Source organism: Candida dubliniensis, chromosome 2, assembly GCF_000026945.1.
Source record: "Candida dubliniensis CD36 chromosome 2, complete sequence".
NCBI lineage: Eukaryota > Fungi > Ascomycota > Pichiomycetes > Serinales > Debaryomycetaceae > Candida > Candida dubliniensis.
This window is the reverse complement of record NC_012861.1, coordinates 2127557-2150536: the sequence shown is the minus strand read 5'-3', so window position 1 is coordinate 2150536 and position 22980 is coordinate 2127557. Positions and strand designations below refer to the sequence as shown.

The following is a 22980-nucleotide window of genomic DNA, read 5'->3' as shown; positions in this document are numbered from 1 at the left end:
CTATTGAGTAAACATACAAGGCAATCCATTTGTTATCTCAATTATACAGCTTATATTACCAATCACCAAAAGTCAATCCAAAACATTAAAAAGAAAAAAAAGAAAAAAAAAAAAAAATTTTTTCTTCGAGGGATTTTCCTTCTTTCTTTCTTCTTAAACATCTATTCTACAAATCATGTCAAATAATAATCCTCAAGAAAGTTCCAACAATAGTAACCTGCCATTGAAACGATCGACACCAATGTTATTTCTCGATGCAGAAGATAAAACTCAAGAAGCATTAACAACTTTTGAATTATTAAATGCATGTACTTATCAAAACAAATATGTTGGATCGGCCAACGTCACCACCACAACCACCAATAAAACATCTGGATCAACACTGACAAAATCCCATCAACAACAACAACAGAATCGTCGGAAACTTGAATTTATGACATGTGATTGTGAAGAAGAATGGGATAGTGAATTACAAATGAATTTAGCATGTGGACCAGATTCTAATTGTATTAATCGAATCACTTGTGTTGAATGTATTAATAAGAATTGTTTATGTGGAGATGATTGTCAAAATCAACGATTTCAAAATTGTCAATATAGTAAAGTCAAAGTTATTCAAACTGAATTAAAAGGTTATGGATTAATTGCTGAACAAGATATTGAAGAAAATCAATTTATTTATGAATATATTGGTGAAGTTATAGATGAATCTAGTTTCCGTCAACGAATGATTGAATATGATTTACGACATTTAAAACATTTTTATTTTATGATGTTAAGTAATGATTCATTTATTGATGCTACTCAAAAGGGGTCATTAGGTCGATTTATTAATCATTCTTGTAATCCTAATGCATTTGTTGATAAATGGCATGTTGGTGATCGATTAAGAATGGGGATTTTCGCTAAACGGAAAATTTTACGTGGTGAAGAAATCACTTTTGATTATAATGTTGATAGATATGGAGCTCAATCTCAACCATGTTATTGTGGTGAACCAAATTGTATAAAATTCATGGGTGGGAAAACTCAAACTGATGCAGCATTATTATTACCACAAATGATTGCTGAAGCATTAGGGGTGACACCAAGACAAGAAAAAGCTTGGCTTAAAGAGAATAAATCAATTAGAAATCAACAACAAAATGATGAATCAAATATAAATGAAGAATTTGTTAATAGTATTGAAATTGACCCTATTGAAAATCAAGATGGTGTGACCAAAGTCATGTCAGCATTAATGAAAACTCAGCATCCTTTAATTATAAAAAAATTAATTGAAAGAATATCTGTTAGTAGTGGTCATGATGCTATTAATGTTATGTTTGTTAGATTTCATGGATATAAGACAATATCAACAATTTTACAAGATTTATTAGTGAGCAAGAATAATGATAAAGAATCAGAAACAAATGATCACGACAACAACAAGGACTCTATTGAAGATAAAGATGAGTTGATTATTAAGATTTTGAAAATATTAGTGACTTGGCCAGCAGTTACTAAGAATAAAATATCCTCATCTAATTTGGAAGAAGTTGTTAAAGATATTCAAACTAGTAATGAAAGTAGTAACAATAAGGAAGAAATCAATGAATTATGCACTAGTTTATTAGAGAGATGGTCAAAATTAGAAATGGCTTATCGTATTCCTAAACAAGAGAGTGCGATTGCCAACAATGCTACTGCTGGTACCGCCACCACCACGGCAACTGGAACATCAGCATCTCCATTTGAAAGAATATCATCTCATACACCAGAATTAGGTGCTACCAACACACCAACATCATCCTCACAGCAACAACAACAGTCACGAGATGCTGGATTACCAGAAAATTGGCGTAGTGCATTTGATAAAAACACTGGGGGATATTATTATTATAATACAGTTACACAAGAAACTACATGGGAAAGACCTTTAGGTTCGTTACCACTAGGACCTAAACCACCAAGTGGACCTGGTATAAAAGGTCGACTTAATAAATATAATGAAATTGATTTAGCGAAAAGAGAAGAATTAAGAATTCAAAAAGAAAAAGAAATGAAATTTATTGAAATGCAAAATCGAGATCGTAAACTTAAAGAATTGATTGAAATGAGTAAAAAATCAATGAATAATAGTGCAAACAATTTTAATGGTTTCTCTGATAATGGTGATAATAATGGGAATACTAATACTACTAGTACTACTGGTGGTGTTTATGGAATTACTAGTGATAAACAAGGTGGGAAGCATCATCATGATAAGCATTCTAAAAATGGTCCTAGAAATACCAGCATCAGTACCAGTACTAGTGACAGTGGCAGTGGTAACATTGAAAAAACTTGGAAACGAATATTTGCTAAGTATATTCCTAATATAATTAAAAAATATGAATCGGAAATTGGTCGTGATAATGTTAAAGGATGTGCTCGAGAATTAGTTAATGTTTTAACTCAAAGTGAAATAAAACATGGTAAAAAACCACCATCAAATGATTCAAATATGGAATTAAATGATAAAAAATTGAAAAAAATAAAAGAATATAGTTATCGGTACATGGATAAATTTTTAATTAAATTTAATAATTCCAAAAAGAATAAATCTATAACTGGAAGCAATGGTGGTGATAGTGATAAGCACAAACGAAAGCATGATGATGACGATGGTAATGATGGAGAAAATGGAGTTAAACGTAGTAAAGTATAGATGTTTATTGTTTATACAAAAATTAACCAAAATAAAAAGCTAGAAGATATAACACCAAGTTAATTCCACACACTTTGTGGTCTGGCTATATAATGACACACGCTCCCTTTACGGTGCGTTATAGAGACAAAACACAACACTTGATACTAATGTATGTATATGTATAATTAATTCTATAACAGTTATAAATAATAATAAAAATAAACAAAAAAAAAAACGTCCAGTAAAGATTGATGGTCGTCTTTTAAGCATGAGTATTTAACAAGTTTGGTAAATTTTCAATTGATTCTGAACCAAAGGCAATTTGATAAGTAGCTTCAAATAATGGGAATTCTTCCAATTTATCAACATAAGTTAATAATTCATGGACTTCTTTAGCAGTCACTATACCTTGAGAACTTTGACCATTTAATAATTTCTTTTCTGCTTCTTCAGCAGAAACACCAGTTTCTGCCATATATCTACCAACTTTAACATTTCTACCACCAGCACAAGTTGTAATTAAATCAGCTACACCAGCAGATTCAGCAGTAAAAGTATCAGCTTGAGATTGGGGGAAAAACGTTTCTGAAAATTTAATTGTTTCTAATAATCCTACTCTCATAATTGCGGCTTTAGCATTATCACCCCAACCTAAACCTTCAACAAATCCTACGGCTAAGGCAACAACATTTTTCAAAGCCCCCGCCACTGAAACACCAGCTACATCTTCAATAACATTAACATGGAAATATGGACGATGGAAACAAGCTTTTAATACTAATTTATCAATATCTTTACCAGCACCACGATAATCATTAGGTAATTTATAAGCCACAGTAGTTTCTGACCATTTACCACGAGCAATTTCTGGAGCTAAATTAGCTCCCAGTAAAGCTCCACATACAATACCTAATTCTTCAGTAATATAAGTGGATAATAATTTACAACCATCTTTACTAACTTCTAAACCTTTCAAACAAGATATAGCTCTAGTAGTTTTAGGAACATTACCTTTCAATTGTTTTAAAATTTTAGGTAAAAATTGATGAGGTAAATTAAATATAATCAAATCAGCTCCTTTTACCGCAGTAACAATATCAGGTTGAGCAATTAAATTTTTAGGTAATTTAACTCCAGGTAAATATTTAATATTTTCATGACGTTGATTTATAATTTGAGTTAAATTTTCTCCATTAATTTTTTCTTCAAATACCCACATATTAACATAATGACTGAATAAATGAGGTCTGGCTAAAGCATTTTCAGCAACAATTTTAGCAATGGTAGTCCCCCAATTACCTGATCCAATAATAGCAATTTTAAATGGTTTATCGGGATTTAAAGATGATTCTGGATTAGGAGCAAAAGTTGGATTTTGTAATAAATATTGAGCAAATGATTTATCAGAATCATTGACTATTGGCAGTAAGATTTGTGTCAATTGAGTTAAACGGTTATTAGCAGTGGTATACATGGTTGTTCGATATGGTTGTTGTAGTATTGTTTAGTATGAACGAATAGCAAGAAATGTTATGTCTTTAAATAATACAGCAGATGAGGTAAGAATGTGGGGTTTCAATTCAAATCAGAATTGTTATTAGTAATAATAATAATAATGTTAGTTCTTCAAAGGAGGATGAGGAGTATAATGTTCTATAACACTTTTTTACTTCCTTGTTTAATTGAAATTTAATTTTTTTTTTTCACCCAAAAAAAAAAAAAAGAAACTGTAAATTTTTTTTGTTGAGTTTATTGTTTAATTGGATTAAAATATATAATGTAACCCACAATAATAATAAACACTTTCTTTAATAAGGGGGTGGGGAGATATTTAAATGGGATTGAATTGTTTCAGTGTTATCTCAAAGTAGTAGATATTTAAGTTGTTCTATCTCAATAATAACTGTGGTTTTAGTTGTAGGATAGATATAAGAAATCAATTGATGATGAGATGACTCTTGAGATTATAGATAAGAAGTATCTTAATGAATAGTTAACAAGTAAAAAAGGAAAGAAAGAAAAAGACTAACTAGAAGAGAGGAGGTAAGAATATAAGAAAGCAGGGATATTAATCTATTTAAATACAAATTTTCTTTGATTAGAATATAATAAATAAATAAATAAATTGCAAAATTGAAGAAATTTTCACAATATTGAAAATTCCAATTTCCAACTCTCCAATTTGAACTAATTTCATATCATATGCGCTGATAATGCAATACGAAACCTTTTGAAAAAGGCAAAGCAATACATTCAGGTATAATAGAATGTGACAGGGCCAAAAATACTACCAAAAAAAAAAAAAAGCATTCAATAAATTTTCTTTCTTTAATTGTTTTAATTACTTCACAATAACTAAAAAGGATACTTGCATTGATTATAGTAGATTTCTTTTTTAAATGAGCCATTTTGTATCTTTTACAAACTTTTCGTAACTTCCGTTCTTCCTTACAATTTCATTCATTCAATTGTTGTTGATAATAGAATCAATTTTTGTATAGTTCCTTGTCCGAATCGCTCATGCCATCGTTCCCCCCACTCACACAGTTTCAGATCAGATCTAACACTACCTAGTCTTACATATCACCGGATAAACATATACATTTAATTCAAAACAACTACATCATCACCCATCCATCACCAGCATTGATATCCCTTATTGGTGCGTTTTCTTTTTCACGTTTCTTTTTTTTTGTTTCATTGTATTTGGGCTTTTCTCGGTACTAAATTCCTCGCAGTAAATTCTTTTCTTTTTTTTTTTTTTCTTTCTTTCTTTCTTTCCTTCCACGTCCGAATCTTGCGCATTGATTGGCTTATCCTCTGGCCCTATCAGAGCCTCCTCTCAGCCGTTGGCCATGTATACATAGTTATTGTGGAACGGTTTTCTCTTTACTACATCTTTCTTATTTGGTGATGCGATCTGGTAGTGGTGATACGCCAAGAGGGGGGATTCAATTTTGACTCCGATTTTACTTCCGTGTTCAACTTGCAACCAACTACCACCACCCCTTTAGCGACAACTTGATTTATCTAGTATGACCAATGGATCAGACTCCTTAATACTTGTTATTTTGTCATATTGTAAACATTGATACCACCTCCAGTCTACTTAATACCTTTGTTGTCGTTCCAAGCTGTTTAGTATGATATCATACAAGCCGAACCATTGCAAGTTTTGGGTATTGTTGAATGAATTTTTGTGTCATTCTGCAATCACTAATTCATAATGTTGTATTTTTTTTTTTTTGGTCTTGTTGGAAAGTCTCTCAAATTGTTCTTTGTTAGAAGGATACCTCGGTTCCAATAAATTGAAACTCCCATACTTCCACCACCACCACCGACAACAACACCAAACAATTATTTATTCTTTATTGTTATCTGAAATTGCTATACTTGGTAAAACCACAAAGAGTCTCAAGCCTACACTTATCTCCTCCTCCTCCTCCTCCTCCTCCTCCTTCTTTGCTGTTCCTGATATCATTACAATATACAGCTTATTGACAACGAAACGCAAATGATAGAGAGGCAAGGTAACTAATAATAATAATAAAACTATTGTTCTCACGAGACTCTTAAAAAAAATATTATTATGAAAACTGGTGACGTAAATCGTGAGTCATTTGGTGATGTGATGCTAATGGTGGTGATGATGAGTTTCGCACTCACATGATACACCTTCACCAACAAAACTCAAAACTACATAGCTTGTTGATATATCAATGTGCCTTCCCCCTTATGATAATTACTACATTTGGACTTGGCTTTGTTAAGATCAAGTAAACAAATAGAAGCCTCTGTCTGTCATACAAAAAAAACTATCCTAAATCAAAACACTCCAAATATGGTCCCAACAACATCAGTATATTACTGTTCTACTCTGAAACAACCAACCTCTTACTAAGTTTGCATATGATTTTAGACTATTGTTGTTGTTACAATCTGTTATGGTAAATTATCCGATAGTACTAGAATCACGACCAATGATTGGAACAAATATCTTTTCCAACTATATGATGTCATACTTCTGGTGATTCGTTTTAGTTTATTAGCCTATTTGAACATTTTAAAAACCGTTGCTCTTGTTGTTGGTAGTGATTTAATCCGTGGAATTCAGATTTTCATTTCTTTATTTCTTCTTCGCTGCCCCTTTGGTCCGAATTTTCACGTGCCAGTGACATAATGCTGAAATTTTTTAATGCGAGATTATTCTTTTCTTTTTTTTTTTTGCACCCACCATGTATTAGATTGAACCGAGGAATATATCACTACTGGTTAGGGGGAGATTATCCGGTTTCAAATCATAAATGCCACAGAAAATAGTAAGTTGTTGAATGTTGGGGAAAAGATAATCCATATTTGTTTAATTTACCAGTTAGAGTCAGAGTTTATTATCTGTTCAATAAAAGGTACTATAACATACGTCACAAACAAAGCCATGCTGTAGAAGAAATAACAATTCAGATTCCTATATGATGTACTCTTCTGCAATCTTCAGACTAAAGCCTTGGATGCGAAAAAGAATGGAAACTCTTCTTTGTTGCTCTCACTAACTGTCATGAGTAATGTGACATTTCTCTGTCAACTACAATTGATCATTAACAAGGAAAGGGGCTATTATTTCAACTATTAATAATACAAAAAAAAAAAAAAAAATACAAAGAATTGGAAAATAAATGAAGAAAGGGGAGGGAAGGGGAGGGAAGGGAATGGATTTTCAATTATTGAGACTGAGTGACGGAAGAATTTGTATGACCACTATTTGTTGTCAACATCATCATTAATTCTGTTGATATCCATAAGTTGGAAATTCTCGTTTCACTTCATCCTCATCATCATCATCTTCTTCTTCATCGTCATCTCTTTCTTCTTTGATTGTTTGATTACTTTTCCTTCTCTTCTTACACAATCGACCTTCTCCATCATCATCTTCATCTTCATCCTCCTCCTCTTCTTCTTCATCTTGACTTGGATTATTTAGATAATTTAAATTGTCAATATATAATTTCTTATCAGCATTTCTTTTACATGTCAAAGTACCAATATGTCTCTTAAGAGCATCTTTCCTTGCAAAACCTTTACCACAAAATTGACAAATATTTGGTGGGATAGTTAAATGTTGCTTTTCATGACGTTTTAAATCTGAAGATCTTCGAAATGACATGGGACATTTATCACAGGGGAATTTCCTTGTAGGATCTTGAGAATATTTTCTATTTTTCGTGGATGTCTTTTTGCTGTCGTTATTAGTTGTGGAGTTTATATCTGTTGTTGTTGAGGGGTTGATAATACTGGTAATACTTGATTCTCGTTTCAATTTTGATTCTGATTCAGGTATTATATTGGTTGTTATTGTTGATGGTGTAGTGTTAGAAACAACACTTGATGTTGCTTTTGTTGATGGTTCATCAATTAAAAAACTCCATCCTGGTTCATTTCCTGATGGATGATGATGGTTACTACTAAACTTACTATTATTCTTGACTTTGGAATCAGTAGTGGTGGTGGTAACAGAATTACGGAAAAAATTGTTATTATGTAAATCTGGGAAATTGGAATATTCATTTTGTACATCAAGTAATCCTTTAGAATTAGTTTGACGTGCACTTATTTGACCTATAGGATTACCATGAGGAGCACTAGCATATTGTAATCTTCTTAATAAATCTTCAATTGTAGAATCAACTACAGTTTCATTTCCATCACTTTGGTTATTCTCGCTATGATCCATACCAATTTTAAAAGTATTACCAAATTTGTTATTAGAATGGCTGGTTTTCACTCCCTTAGCAGTAGCTACTAATGCTTCCTTTGCCAATCGAAAAAACTTCTGGTCTTCATTTTCAATTGTTGTGTTGTTGTTATTATTATTAGTGGTTGTTGTCGAAGCCGTTTGGTTGTTATCTTTTAATGGTTGACTTCTGGTGTAACTAATATTAGCTGAATTTGCCAAATAACTAACAGTACTAGGAGATCCAATTCCACTACCAGTGACTGGAGTATTAGGACCTGAATTTGAGGTTTTGAATTTTTTATGTGATTGTTGTTGATGTTGATGATGATGCTGTGGTGGTGATAATGCTGATGATGGAGTAGTAACTACTGGATATAAGGGACTCACAGGATTAGGTGAAAACATTCTTGAATTGCTACTGGAAGTGATTTGACTATTAGAATTAGTACTACTGGGCAAAGTTATAGGTATATTAGTAGTAGAAGTGGTGGTGTTGATATCACGAGAGCTCAGTAATAATATTGGTCTTGAAATTATATTCTGTTGAAACTGTGAATTAAAATGTTCACCTCGGCCTCGTTTAGGTTGTTGTGAAGGTAATACTATCGATTCGTGAGTATTAAATTGATATTGTAATGGAGGTAGTTTAACAGATTGATATTGATTACCTTGTCGTTGTCGATTATCACTAGTATTCTGACTGCTACTATTATTATTGTTAGGGTTAGTATTTTGCATTTAGTTTTTATAAAGTAGTTTCCAATTCGCCCGTGTCCTTTTTTTCAACTTCCTATTCCACTTTCCAAACTTGTGGTGTATAGTTGGTTGGGATGTGTTATTATACCTGTCTGTTTATTCGCTTTTGTCTCTTCCATTCAATATTATTAACACCAGTGATGAACTTTCAGTGGACTTTAATTTGCAATAAAGGAATGGCGTTGTTATTTCTTTCTTTCTTTTCTTTTCTTTTCTTGAAGTGGTAAATGAAATGTTGCAGCATAGATATTATAAATGAAAAACTTGTCAATATTGAGCCACAGTTTCCAGTAGTATACGTGTATGTACGTGTAGGTTTATTTTAAGTTAGAATTTCAGTAAAGGACCATAAAAAGCAACTAATTTCTTTCATAAATAAACAACAACAACAAAAAAAAAGGTGGGAAATCAACAACTGTGGTGTCCTTTCAATGAACGGATAAATATATGTGTGTATTCATAGTTCAATTATAATCAGCATGTACCACAATAATATTATTACAGAATCCATATTGTGTGTGAAAGTGTGAATTTACGCAAAAATTGCGAAATCTTTTTTGGAGCCCCCCATTTTATTCTTCCCGCCATCATCACCACCAGGACGGCCCACGGCAAACGTGATAGGTCCAAGATCTAAATCTTCTCCAACCACAACCTCTTTAATCTAAGAACACAATCAAATGGGGGTTGATGGTTATGAATGAGTGCATACATACATTAGGATTAATAATTTGCCACTAAAATAATGTTTTGATTTCTTCTCGTAGTTGTTGTAAATTTATTTTATTTGAATGATGGATAATGCTTTATAGATAAACTCTCATAAGTTGCTGTTGTGTACTCTATTTCTGTGTCTCTAATGTGGAGATAATGCATAGAACTTTTGTCCGAAATCAATCAGTTAAAGGATAAATTAATCAAAATATAAAACTGTGGCTCCCCTATGGCTGATGATTTTGATTGAGCAACGATAAAGGAAAAAAATTTTTCTTCCAATATAATTTTTGACACATTTACACACACGTACACGCCCCTGTAGTAAATCAGCATCTTGTTTGTGGCAGTGATGATATTGGAAAATGGTCTTGTTGTATTCCTCTTTTGACAATGAGCCAAGTCCTTCTAGTGCCTATCCTTTATTCTGACAAAAATGACAAGGGAAAGCAAAAATCCGGATTGAAGTAAATGTACATACCCTTTATGAACAGTGGTTTGGCTGATAATAAATAATGTAAGTAGGAAAGATGAAAAACAATAGAAGTAATGTTGTTTTTTTTTTTTTTTTGAAATATTGAAATTATTGACGGTTATATATATCTGTGGATTGTATATTTGTAAAATAAAGTGGGATACAGCAGAATAGTCTTTTAGAAGGAGATGATGTCAAAAAAAATGATACAAAAACACGTCCTTCATAGATATTTATAGACTGGTCACGTGATCCGGATTACTTACAACTTTAACGAAACCATAACTAATCTATCTTTATTATGTTGAGATGTAGCTCTGGTCTACCTCCTCTGTATACTTATGGTAGTTGATCTAAAATTAAAGTTGAAGTTGTTAGTTTTTACTCTATATTTGTAACAATTTTACAACCAAAAATTTTAAATACTCTTCAAAAAAAACTAATCAAACCTACACTATCTCTTAAAGTTGTGAATTAAATAACATACAATAACCTGTTACTTGCGAATTCACAAACTACAACTATCATATGTAATACTATTCAATATACATTATTCATTTAATCTAATCCATCTCTTGGTATGTATTGGTTTCGAAATTCTGCATATAAGTCGTCAGAAATAAGATTTGTTCAACCAACCCTCACCCATCAAATAATTTTTCTTTGAGAGAAAACAAACACTAATTATTCTCTTATTCGAGCCGATAACACACTAGACTTCAAACATCCTGCAATTATTGAAGGTTACCACTAACTATCTACACTGCGCTCAGGTATTTTATTTTGTCTTATATTGAGTAGTTATTCTGGCCAATCGATCAACCAACACATACAACATTTCCAACTGATATTTCTTAACAATGAGAACAAAGCAACAACAATCTAATTCATCAGCGAATAACCAAACAAGTTATGGTCGTACCGCTAAAGCTAATAGCACTGGTGATATTGATAACACAGGTGCTACTCTTACTAAAAGTAGAATAATTACCAATGTTAATGAATTATTACCAGGATTAAATGATATAAGTGATGCATTTGAAGCATTACCCATTGATTTAATCAAATATTTCACATTATTAAAGGAAATAGATGCCAAATGTATTAATACCATCCCACAAATTAATTATTTAATCAATCAATATATTACCAATCTCCATCAAGATAATAGTTCCAGTCCCTCGACTACTACCACTAATAAAAGTGACAACAGCTCGACTAATGGGAATAAAAATTTAGAAACTAAACGATTAAATTTAATTAAGAATAAAATTAATGAAGTGATTCCATGTTTAGAAGAAAAAATGCATGTTACTTCAGTTGCTAGTGATTTGTTAAATAAACACATGCATAGAATCAATCAAGATTATAAATTGATTGTATTGAATAATGAAATCCCGCAAAGTATTAGAATTGGTCCATTAAATCATCCAGCAATGATTAATGATACTCATACATCATCGTCATCATCAACATCTACTGGGAATGGAACTGGTGGTGGAACTAATAATAATCATGCTGGTAATAACAGTGTACAAAGTCAACGTAGCGAAAGTAGAAGAGAAGCATTAGCTGCTAGAAAAGCCAATAAAGAAGATGATAGAGACAATAATACTACTAGTGGTAGTGGTAGTGGTCGTAAAAAGAAAAAAGAACTGAACAACAACAACAACAACAATAATAATAATGCAGCTGCCACTGGTGATGGTAACAATAGTAGTAATGGAAAGAAAAGAAATAGAGATGATAAATCAAATAATGCTGGAGGAGGAGGAAATGATTTGAAGAAGAAAAAGAAACAGAATAATAACGATCAATTAGATAATAGAAGAAAAGGTGAAGATGACAGTGGTAAACGTGATCTTGAGACAGGCTTCAATAGTGGTAATAAGAATGATCCCCATGGTAAGCTAAAGACAACATCTACAGGAGGAAATCTTGTTGGTGGTAGTACAACAGCAACAACAATATCATCGTCATCAACAACAACCTCGTCCTCAGCAACAACAGCAACAACAACGACAACGAAAAATAGTGGATCAACTGGAGCCAGTACTGTTGGTGGTGGTGCTAAAGGATCTTCATCTTCCTCTTCTTCAGGTAATAATGAACCAACCTATTGTTATTGTAATCAAGTTTCATTTGGTGAGATGGTAGGATGTGATGGCGATGATTGTAAACGAGAATGGTTTCATTTACCATGTATTGGATTCAAAAACCCACCAAAAGGTAAATGGTATTGTGACGATTGTATCAAAAAATTGAAATAGTAGTCAAGAACCGAAGTCGTATATGCATTCGTTTGTGCATTAATCTTATACTATATGTGTAGTAATAATAATAATATTTTGCCAACTTTTTAGACATATGCAAACACTGGCTTTGACGACGATGAAATGACCCGTAATTTTTTTTTTTTTTTGATTCATTCTTGGTGTCATATGCATGTACTCAAGAGTTTAACCAACCAAATATTCTTCTTCAGCTGTTAGATGGATTATAATTTAATCAGAGCCCAGTTTATGCTATTATTAGAAATGGTAAAGAAGAAAAAACACCACTCACAGCGGTCAAGTAACTACATGTCATATTTCTCGGGAATGTAAAATTAAATGAAATTCTTCGGAAAAAGAAAGACAAGAGAAGCAAACGAAAAGAAAGGAATTGTCTGTGGTTTAAATATATATGCAACTGTAATTACGTAAATGTTAATGAATTGTTAATTCTATTTTTGTGGAGACTGTGTTCTATATTTATGCATATTTCTTTAGCTTAGAATATGTGGAAGAGGAGGAGGTGTGTTTTTGTCATTTCATCTATGATTGTCATACATATTACATGTACGCCATTATCAAATTACACAAAGTAAGGAGAAGGAAATGAAATAAAAAGAATGTTTGATTATTTCTCTTATTGTTGTTGTTGTTGTTGTTCCTATACTGATTGATTTGGGTTGAATCTATCATATCCCGCCTCGTCATTTAACTCTAAAAAATCGACACCCCCTGTCCTTGCTTCCTCCATATTTCACTTTATCCAAGTGTATAATCGACGGATATACAACGTGGTGACATTTCTCCGATCTAATATAGGTTTTAGCCTGTAGCAGCTGCAATTAGCGATGGTGGAAATGTAAAAGTCCTTTCCCAACCACAACATTAACAAGAAGAATTAAGAGATTAAATTACTCAAACATTCTTCTGTTTTATACAATTTAATCAATTATTTCAATCTTAAAATACCTATTAAGTTATTATTATCGAACCAATGGTTTATAACCCCAAAAGAGTGAAATGTTATTATTATTTTGTTCAATTTACACCCCCTCCTCTTTCTCACCAACAAAATAATTTTCTTTCAAATTTGTTGAAAAATTTTCTTTCTTTCTTTTTTATCTCGTCTGTTTCTTCTTCTTTCTAATTTCTTCTTTTAATCAATCCCATTTCTTTCTTATACTACTAGATTGATTATCATCTACTTTCTAGTCTTTATAAATTAATTGGAATTGAAAATTTATTTGAACCTTAATTTTGTTTCAAAAACACTCAAATATCAATAATATAGATACCAATCAAGAAAAACAAAAGACAACCCCGGGGAAACATACATACATACATACATACATATACCATGTTGAGAGAATATAAATTAGTCGTCGTTGGAGGCGGTGGTGTTGGTAAATCCGCTTTAACAATTCAATTGATTCAATCCCATTTTGTTGATGAATATGATCCTACTATTGAAGATTCTTATCGTAAACAGTGTACCATTGATGATCAACAAGTATTATTGGATGTTTTAGATACTGCTGGACAAGAAGAATATCTGGCCATGAGAGAACAATATATGAGAACTGGTGAAGGGTTTTTATTAGTTTATTCTATCAATTCATTAAATTCCTTCCAAGAATTAAATTCATTTTATGATCAAATTTTACGAGTTAAAGATTCTGATGATGTTCCGGTTTTAGTTGTTGGTAATAAATGTGATTTAGAAATGGAAAGACAAGTTAGTTATGAAGATGGATTAGCATTAGCTAATTCTTTCAATTGTCCATTTTTAGAAACCTCTGCCAAACAAAGAATTAATGTTGAAGAAGCATTTTATGGATTAGTAAGAAATATTAATCAATATAATGCTAAAATTGCTGAAGCAGAACAACAAGAAAAATTAAATCAACAAGGACAAGATCAATATGGTCAACAAAAGGATAATCAACAATCTCAATTGAATAATCAAATAAACGGAGGTGCTATTAACAATAATAATATTGGTGGTGGTGCTGGAAATGATGGAATAATAGATCAAAATGGTAATGGAGGTGTTGCTTCTGGTCAAGCAAATTTTCAAAATCAATCCCAATCGCAAGCACAATCACAAAGACAACAGCAACTGCAACAAGAATCACAACATCAATCTGGAAATCAATCTTCCGGTCAAAAACAATCTAGTTCCAAATCAAAGAATGGATGTTGTGTTATTGTCTAAAAAAAAAAAGTTTTCTTATTATCTAATTGATTGTTTTCAAGTTACCTTATTTTCAACCACCACCCCTCTCCCTCATCATTGTAATACATATATTCATTTAGGGGGTAACAATTCAAGACAATTTTGTATAATTAGCATTTGATATACATATACAAATGTATATGGTTCTTACTAAAACAATATAAATATAAATGAAAATAAAGACTCTTACTCTACAGTATATATATATATATATTGGTAGTTGTATTTCTTTTTTTTACTAAATAACTAGATTTTATTCTTTATTGGTTCTGATATTACTACAGTTAAATACCCAACATTTCCTTAGTTCTATTTCAATCAATTTATAAAATGAATAACAATAAAATGTAAAATCAAACTAGCAAAAATGAAATCTCCAAATGATCTTTCTGGTGTAATTTCTTTGAAAAGTCTACCACCATTAACATTAGATGTTACATTTCCAATTTTATCTTCATCTAATTCTGATTCCAATTGATTATTTTCCTCCTTAGTGGTATCATTAATCTGTAATCTTAAACTAACTAATAAAACAAATTGTCCAACACAACTAATAAATCCACCTAAAAATGAATTGAATGGGAAATTGCCAATAATTAATACATAAACAAATTGTAATATACCTAATAATACCAAAAAAATTAAAAATAAATCAATTAATTTTAATCTAGGCTGTGCTGATATAGTATCAAAATAATTATTAATAGTTGTAGTTAATGTTGATTTCACTTCTTTTAATACCACTGCTGAAGATTTGGAGGGAGTCGATGATGACAGAGATGTGGTGGGAATTGATTTCTTATTGGTTGCTGATTTTGCCATATTAGGATAATTTGACTATTTATATATATATATATATATATGTTTATAATTCAATTGAATGAAAGGCAGCTTAGTTGGAACTGTCTTTTGTGCTGGTGAAGTTGTGTTGGAGTGGTTGGCGTGGTTTTTTTTTTTTCAGTTCAACCAAAGCCAACCAACTTTACACGACCCCCGACTTACATAGATTTTTTTTTTATCCATTTATACACTCACAGGCACATCAATTCTATTCCTTCTCCCATCCATTACTAACTTGTTCAACAACCTCACAGGCTTTACTGAAGTTCAAACCCCATTGAAAAAGATAAGACTTACAATAAAGGTATAGAATATTTAATAATGGCATCAATTACAAGTAATAATCATCCTCAAATAATTATCAACAATGATTCCTCTACTGATAGGACATCCCCCAATGAACGACAATTACGAAGAATCAATCATCCACCAAATTTAAGAATAGTTCCACCGTTGAATTTTTGCCCTGTTGAAAATCAATTATATCGATCAGGTCAACCATCAATTATTAATCAATCCTTTTTAAATCAATTGAATTTAAAAACGATAATTTGGTTATCATCAGAAGAACCAACTGATGAATTTTTAGAATATTGTAATGATTCATCAATAAATATTGAATATTTAGGAATGATCAATGAATTTAATAGTGAGCCGACAACAACAACAACAACAACAGATAAGCAACCTGAAGAACAACAACAACAACAACAACAAGCAGATGTTCAACAACAGTTTGAACAATCAGATAATTTATTACAAGATTCAAGTCATCTTATATCATCAACCATTGCTAAAATCAATAATAATAATCCATGGGATTCATTAAATGAAAACACCATTAAACATGCATTAGATTTAATTGTTGATAAAACCAATTACCCCATTTTAATTTGTTGTGGTATGGGGAGACATCGTACTGGTACCGTAATTGGTTGTTTAAGAAGATTACAACATTGGAATTTAAATAGTGTAAGTGAAGAGTATCGACGATTTACTGGAAGTAGAGGTGGTAGAATATTAGTGGAATTATTAATTGAAAGTTTTAATATTGATTTGGTTAATATCAATTGGGAATTGGCTCCTGATTGGTTGAAATAGTGTATGGATAAGGTCTGGTGTACGAATGGCTGATATATATGGGCACACATAATGACTCTAATTATATTATTTAGCATTAGATACAACAGTTTCAAAAAGCTCTACTACCTAGTCTTACTCTTATTCAAAGTTTAAATCTTCATATACTCATTTTTTAAAACTACTTATCTAAACTACCAACAGAAAACACTTTGGCTGTTTCGTTAAATGGTAAAGACAATCTTTTCGGCAGAAACTTTACTATCTTTAGATAATTGTAATGCTTCATTAACCGATTCTAATCCTTTATCTAAAATCTTCAAATTAGCATGTTTGATTTTATTAATAATTGTAGGCATAATTTCTTGCCACCATTTATAATAATCATTAAATAATTCTGGAGTTTGATAATATTTCTTATCTCCAAATTCTTTTACTTTAATAATAGAATGATCAACAAATGTATAACCCCAATGAACCGACTTTTCTCTTGCTGGATCAGTCTTGATAATATTACCATCTAATGCCAATAATGAATCCAAATAAACCATATCATTGTTGGTTTCAGTAGCAGTGGCATCATAAAGATATTGGAAAGTAGTAGCATTAGAAACAGTATCTAATGCAAATCTAATAGAACCATTACCAATTTTTTTAATATTTTCCACAATGTTAGGATCATTATAATCTAAAACATAATCAGCTCCCAATTGTTTTAAATATTCATGATTTCTAGGTGATGCTGTAGTAATAACTGTCAAATTATAAACCAATTTAGCAACTTGAATAGCTAAAATCCCCGTTGCAGTAGCACCACCCCAAATTAATATTGAATCTCCAATTTTTTGATGTTTACCAATATTTAAATGATGAGAAAATGACATGGCAACCGTACCTAACCCCAATGTCATACTTGCAGCACCTTCAAAAGTTTTAATAGTAGATGCCTTAGTTTCAGTACTAGAATGTGTTAAACCATTAATATATTTAATTGTAGCTTGAGGATAAGCAGCAGCATATTCACTAAAAGCACCATTAACAGGTGAGATGTTCCCGGTAACATAAGAACTAACAGCATCTCCTTTTTTAAAATTGGTTACTTTAGAACCAACTTCTTCAACAATCCCACTAACATCACATCCAATGACATCACCAGGTTTACTGGTACGTGCTAAAATTATATGTTTCCAATCAGTTGGGTTAATAGCACCAGCTTCAGCTTTAATTAATATTTGATCATCATTAATGGTTGGTTTAGGTATTTCTTTGACCTCTGCTAATTTGGTTTCAGTAACAGATTCAGGAACAACAGCAGCTTTCATGGTAATAACGGATTGTAGTATTTTTCTAATGAAGTGTTAGTTCAATTGATGAGTGAATGGTTTGACAAGATGGGAAGTCTGTGAAATACTGTTCACTTTAAATAATGCTTCAGCTTTTATTGAATAAATGGTAAAAGATTTGATTACTAATTAACAAAGCAGCAAAAATTCCATCAAACATTCTCTATGCCTAAGGTACAACAACAGCATGAAAAGGGATTACTAATTCTGAAACAATTATATACTGAGATTCGTCAAATGTTGCCTTAATTGTGATTAATCTCGGAAAAATAAACACCGCCAAATCCAACAAGTCATAGTTAATGTTGCTTTTCATCGGTTGATAATGAAAACAATGGAGTAATAAGGATTATTTGCTTGAAAGTGGTAATAACAATAATAATGATGACAAATTAAATGTCTTCAACAACGTTGGTCTGCAGTGATATAATCATTCAATTAACGGAAAATGATTTCACGTGAAATGAGATTACCTGCTAAACCGGATTGTTAAGTATTCAATGAGTTAGAAGTTTGTAATTGGAATTATTGTATAAACTTTAATTGGATGCAAAATGACTAATTTTTTGTATTTACCCATACATGGGCACTTTTGATGTAAACAGGTATGTTCTTACAAATATCATCAACTATAACTACGGCAAATAATTGTTTTTGTTGTTTGATTTGTGATTTTTGCTTATCGGATTAGATCAAATAAGACACGAGGTGGCATATAAATGTGGCTAATAACCGTTTCGATCCTCTGTCGTATCCCCTCCCTCTCAAATACCCAAATTGTAAGACACAACGAAACCTTCTATGACCAATACCATTTATGTATATCTATTATCACTCAGACCTGGAAGCAACAACAAGTGATTTCAATAAAGTATAATACTCTTAATTTTGGTATCTTTCTTTCTCGAATTTCCCTCGACTACCACAACCCCTCATTTCCCCCTTTTTCCGCTTTTATTCTATTACATTTCAAACTTTATAGTATTTTACTCTTTAGTTTCTATTGTTTGGTTGGCTACTTTGTTTTAACTATCTGTGTATGTGTGTAACTATTGATGGGCACACATCTACTGAATTTAAGGGTTTAATAATTGTGGGGATTGATTCTTATCTACACACCAACTCGAACACGATTTCTAAATCCAGCAACCTTTTCAGATTGAATAATGTATAGAATAAAAATGTGCTCTTTCTTTATCTGTCTCTTATGTTTACCACTATTCTCTACGGAACCAATATAAGCAAATGGCTAATTATATCATCAATAGCCGATTTTAAGTACATGCCCCCCCTTAAATTTCCTCCTCCCACACTTTCTCTCTTAGTGTGTGTGGGTGCGTGTATGTATCATCAATTCTAATTGTTTTTGAATCACTCCAAAAAAAAAAAAACTTATCTTTAAATCTTCTTTCTTTCTTCCTTTATCTTCTTTTATCTTCTTTACTAACATTTTTGGTGATTACATATTCAAATAAACACTATTATTATTAATATTGTTGCCACAACCTTCAATCAATCAAATACATCCCCCCAAACTTAGTTTTTGAAACAGTGTTAAACAATTTTAAACGTGTTTAAAGTACATTTTTAAATCAAGCAACCATTCCTCTTCCTTACCTTCACTTTTTGTTATATCTCATAAATACAATCACCTGATACTTTTAGGTTATCCAACAGTTCTTTTGATTAAATTTCCAGTCTATACGTGTAATATTATTAACATACATTCACAAATACTCACACATTTATAAAACCATGGCAGGCACTTGTATTACTACTATTAAATTATTAGGAGTTGGATCATTAGGTTTATTATCATCATCTATAATCTATCAATCATTGACAAAGTTACCTGAGTTCATCCATCAATTCAATTGTCAATTCAATACCGACAAAGATAATGGTACTAATAGTTCAATAACATTATTTGAACAACAATTATATCGTCTTAAAAACATTATATTTGGCAATCGATTGATTAATGGAGCTTTAACTACTATAAGCACTGGATTGTTTGCTTTAGCGTTCAAATATTCTGTTAGTAATGAAAGACATCCTTATTTGATATATGCTGCTCTTGGCGCTCCTTTAAGTTTGATTAGTTTATACTACAATATCTATTCTGTTGAAGAAAAGATTTTGTTCCAACAACAGCAGCAACAAAAGAGTAAATCAGCTGGTGTTGGCAAAACCAAAAAGAAACTGAAGAATGTTGAAGCGAGTGCTGGTAAACAAGAAGAAGATCAAGCATATGATGATGAACCTGCTGAATTGATTAGTAAAATAACTTCAAGTGATTCTTTATTGGGTAAATCATATGTTCATCTTTCTGATGAATCAGGAATATCTACTCCAAATTCAACCACATCTCATCCTTCAACTCCTAAACTTGAACCAAACCAACAAGAACAAGAACAGCCTACAGCTGCTGCTGTTGATGATGAGGTTGAACTTGAAGTTGAACAAGAGGTTGAAAATATTTTAATCAAAAAACAAGTTGTACAAAATTTGAAGAAAATTGAATCTGGATATACCATTGCTAGTTATGTTTCTGGAATTAGTTTTGTGATTGCTTCAATTGGATTAATTGGTGATTATTATTATTTCTAATCAACCGATTTTATCAGATAATAATGTTAGTAGTAACGAAGGGACACAATAATCCAAACAGAAAACCCCAAAAACCAAAAAACCAAAAAAAAAAAAAAAAAAAAAAAAAAAGATTAAATAAGTCTTGGAAATTTTATATGTTTTAAATAATTGAGTTTCAAATAATTGTTATAGCAGTAAAAAAGGTTAAATTGGGAATGAAACTATGAAAACTATAGTTATATATAAATGTATAATTGCTGCAAAAAGAAATACCAGATCAAGAATTAAAAATAGGTCTAAGCTGCTTTGGCTAGAAAGCGCGAGATTTATAAGATTAAATACTGAGATTATATTTGTATAGTTTTATAGCTGTGGCAATCACTACTATTATTATTGTATATTAAAATTTTCATTGTCTAATGAATGGATTAGTAACAAGTATTTAGAACATCTCTTTTGTTTTTATACTATTTCATATATGCTTCAATGTTAAGTTTCTCCTTAGTAATATTACAATTTGCACCATTCGTTGAATATGTTGTATAAGAATGTCTTTTGATGTACCTATAAATAATGTCCATCTCTATTCGTCTTTATCGATTAAGAAAACCTTGAAATTGCATAAAATATTTGTGCGGCTGAACCATCATCCATTAATGATCTCTTGAATTGTTTAGAATGATTATTACAGTAATAATCATTATGATGATTATGAGTAGTCTTTTGTTTATGATTAAGTTCAACATCATCCTTATTGTCGTGCCTCTCCTTCTCGTGTAATGAAGAAGTTGAATGTGGTTCAATTGGTTTTGACAAATCAAGATAATTACCAACATAACCACTTCCTGATAATTGATCATTTTCATAAATATATTGTCCTTGTTTCCAAACACTATCAATAAATTCCCTTTTATCACCCATAGTTATTAAATCACTAAATCCAACAAATAATAAATGGACAAATCTTAATCCATTATTCCAATAACCATGGCCATTTAAAAATGTTTTCGACGCTAATGTTCCATTAGCTTTGGTTGTTGCTATTGTTACATATTGTTCATCATTAGTATATTTATAAAGATAGGAATAAGTTGATATGGCTACTCCAACAGTATATGTCAACTTCCCCTTATCAATCTTAGTTTTATTGTGGATATTTAATCCATCGTAATAAAATCCATCCAGTTCATCTAATAAATTATCATCTGACCATGAAAGACATTTCTTAGCAAACGACAACAATGAAGAATCATTATTACGATGCTCGTATAATTTAACTGCACTTAACGCTGCTTCTACTGTGGAAATAGAAGCAATATAATCGCCCTCAACTCTCCATCTAACGCCACCAACTTCGTCTGACCATTGTCCCTGGATCAATTCCATCAATTTGGTAGCAGTAGTTAAATAATTTTCATTATGAGTTAAACCATAAGCTTGCAAGAAAGCCCATAATACTTGACAATTATCATCAACGTAACTATGAGAATTCCCAGGAGTAGCAGCAAACCAACCTTTATCATTCTGATACTTATATAATGAATTTATGACTTCATTGGTTTTGGAAATATCCCCAGACTCAACGATTGCCATACCAGCAACGGCAACACTCCAAACTACTGCTTCTTGAAAAGTTGTTGGTGAATTAGGACATGCTGGATCAGATTGTGAGAATGCCTGATGGGTATTATTCCAAAATACTGACCATGTGGAATTGGCAGCCGATTCAAATGCTTCATGAGGATCAAACAGTGAGGACCGAGTTAACAATGAACGTTTGGGCAATTCTATTGGTATTGTTAATGCATAGGTGATATATGATATGAAAAAAAGTACTATTAAAATAAAATGAAGCGACTGCATTGAATTTCAGTAAGATATTTTAAACTTTAACTGAATCTGAAATTGCAAAATTCAGAAAAGTCATGTCATTAAGGAAAGGTTTTATACTGTTGATTTTTATTTTGCAGGAACGATGATAGGAAGATTTCACGATATAATTTTATTAATAAAACCCGACCATACAAAAGATAATAAGGATATACGACAATGAACATGGTTACGTTTTGACATAGTTTGAAGTTTTTAATGACTTATCAATATGAGTAGATAGTGTATTACATTCCCAGTTTTAGCAATTTCAAAATAAGCCTTGTATTCCTTTTTTTTTTAGGCAACTGTTTAGAGAGACAATGCTCGCTTAGGAAGTACTTGTCGGCGCAGTAACGAAAACCGACAAAGACTTTGCGGAAATGTGCACTGTAGCCCA

The 22980-nt window shown here is 31.4% G+C and overlaps 10 protein-coding genes across 10 annotated transcripts; 5 read left to right on the top strand and 5 right to left on the bottom strand. All coding sequences in view use genetic code 12, as the record gives it.

Moving 5' to 3' along the window:
* Positions 1-175: 175 nt before the first annotated feature.
* Positions 176-2689, top strand: CD36_24310 (SET domain-containing protein, putative; the record flags this gene model as incomplete). The annotated part of the gene is made up of 1 exon (XM_002418859.1): positions 176-2689. One exon carries the CDS (start codon positions 176-178, stop codon positions 2687-2689), a length of 2514 nt encoding a protein of 837 aa, XP_002418904.1.
* Positions 2690-2933: 244 nt separating this feature from the next.
* On the bottom strand, positions 2934-4145 carry GPD1 (NAD-dependent glycerol-3-phosphate dehydrogenase, putative; the record flags this gene model as incomplete). The annotated part of the gene is made up of 1 exon (XM_002418858.1): positions 2934-4145. One exon carries the CDS (start codon positions 4143-4145, stop codon positions 2934-2936), a length of 1212 nt encoding a protein of 403 aa, XP_002418903.1.
* Positions 4146-7448: 3303 nt separating this feature from the next.
* On the bottom strand, positions 7449-9140 carry CD36_24290 (transcriptional regulator met32 (methionine-requiring protein 32); the record flags this gene model as incomplete). Its single annotated transcript, XM_002418857.1, has 1 exon — positions 7449-9140. The coding sequence occupies one exon, from the start codon at positions 9138-9140 to the stop codon at positions 7449-7451; it is 1692 nt and encodes a 563-aa protein (XP_002418902.1).
* Positions 9141-11207: 2067 nt separating this feature from the next.
* Positions 11208-12617, top strand: CD36_24280 (subunit of histone deacetylase complex, putative; the record flags this gene model as incomplete). Its single annotated transcript, XM_002418856.1, has 1 exon — positions 11208-12617. The coding sequence occupies one exon, from the start codon at positions 11208-11210 to the stop codon at positions 12615-12617; it is 1410 nt and encodes a 469-aa protein (XP_002418901.1).
* Positions 12618-13977: 1360 nt separating this feature from the next.
* RAS1 (GTP-binding protein, putative) lies at positions 13978-14835 on the top strand (the record flags this gene model as incomplete). Its single annotated transcript, XM_002418855.1, has 1 exon — positions 13978-14835. One exon carries the CDS (start codon positions 13978-13980, stop codon positions 14833-14835), a length of 858 nt encoding a protein of 285 aa, XP_002418900.1.
* Positions 14836-15174: 339 nt separating this feature from the next.
* Positions 15175-15678, bottom strand: CD36_24260 (Dolichyl-diphosphooligosaccharide--protein glycosyltransferase subunit, putative; the record flags this gene model as incomplete). Its single annotated transcript, XM_002418854.1, has 1 exon — positions 15175-15678. One exon carries the CDS (start codon positions 15676-15678, stop codon positions 15175-15177), a length of 504 nt encoding a protein of 167 aa, XP_002418899.1.
* Positions 15679-16017: 339 nt separating this feature from the next.
* CD36_24250 (protein tyrosine phosphatase, putative) lies at positions 16018-16797 on the top strand (the record flags this gene model as incomplete). Its single annotated transcript, XM_002418853.1, has 1 exon — positions 16018-16797. One exon carries the CDS (start codon positions 16018-16020, stop codon positions 16795-16797), a length of 780 nt encoding a protein of 259 aa, XP_002418898.1.
* A 203-nt stretch (positions 16798-17000) lies between these two features.
* On the bottom strand, positions 17001-18098 carry CD36_24240 (zinc-binding dehydrogenase, putative; the record flags this gene model as incomplete). Its single annotated transcript, XM_002418852.1, has 1 exon — positions 17001-18098. The coding sequence occupies one exon, from the start codon at positions 18096-18098 to the stop codon at positions 17001-17003; it is 1098 nt and encodes a 365-aa protein (XP_002418897.1).
* A 1776-nt stretch (positions 18099-19874) lies between these two features.
* On the top strand, positions 19875-20729 carry CD36_24220 (conserved hypothetical protein; the record flags this gene model as incomplete). The annotated part of the gene is made up of 1 exon (XM_002418851.1): positions 19875-20729. The coding sequence occupies one exon, from the start codon at positions 19875-19877 to the stop codon at positions 20727-20729; it is 855 nt and encodes a 284-aa protein (XP_002418896.1).
* Positions 20730-21311: 582 nt separating this feature from the next.
* Positions 21312-22574, bottom strand: DCW1 (Defective cell wall 1 homologue, putative; the record flags this gene model as incomplete). The annotated part of the gene is made up of 1 exon (XM_002418850.1): positions 21312-22574. The coding sequence occupies one exon, from the start codon at positions 22572-22574 to the stop codon at positions 21312-21314; it is 1263 nt and encodes a 420-aa protein (XP_002418895.1).
* Between the last annotated feature and the right edge of the window lie 406 nt (positions 22575-22980).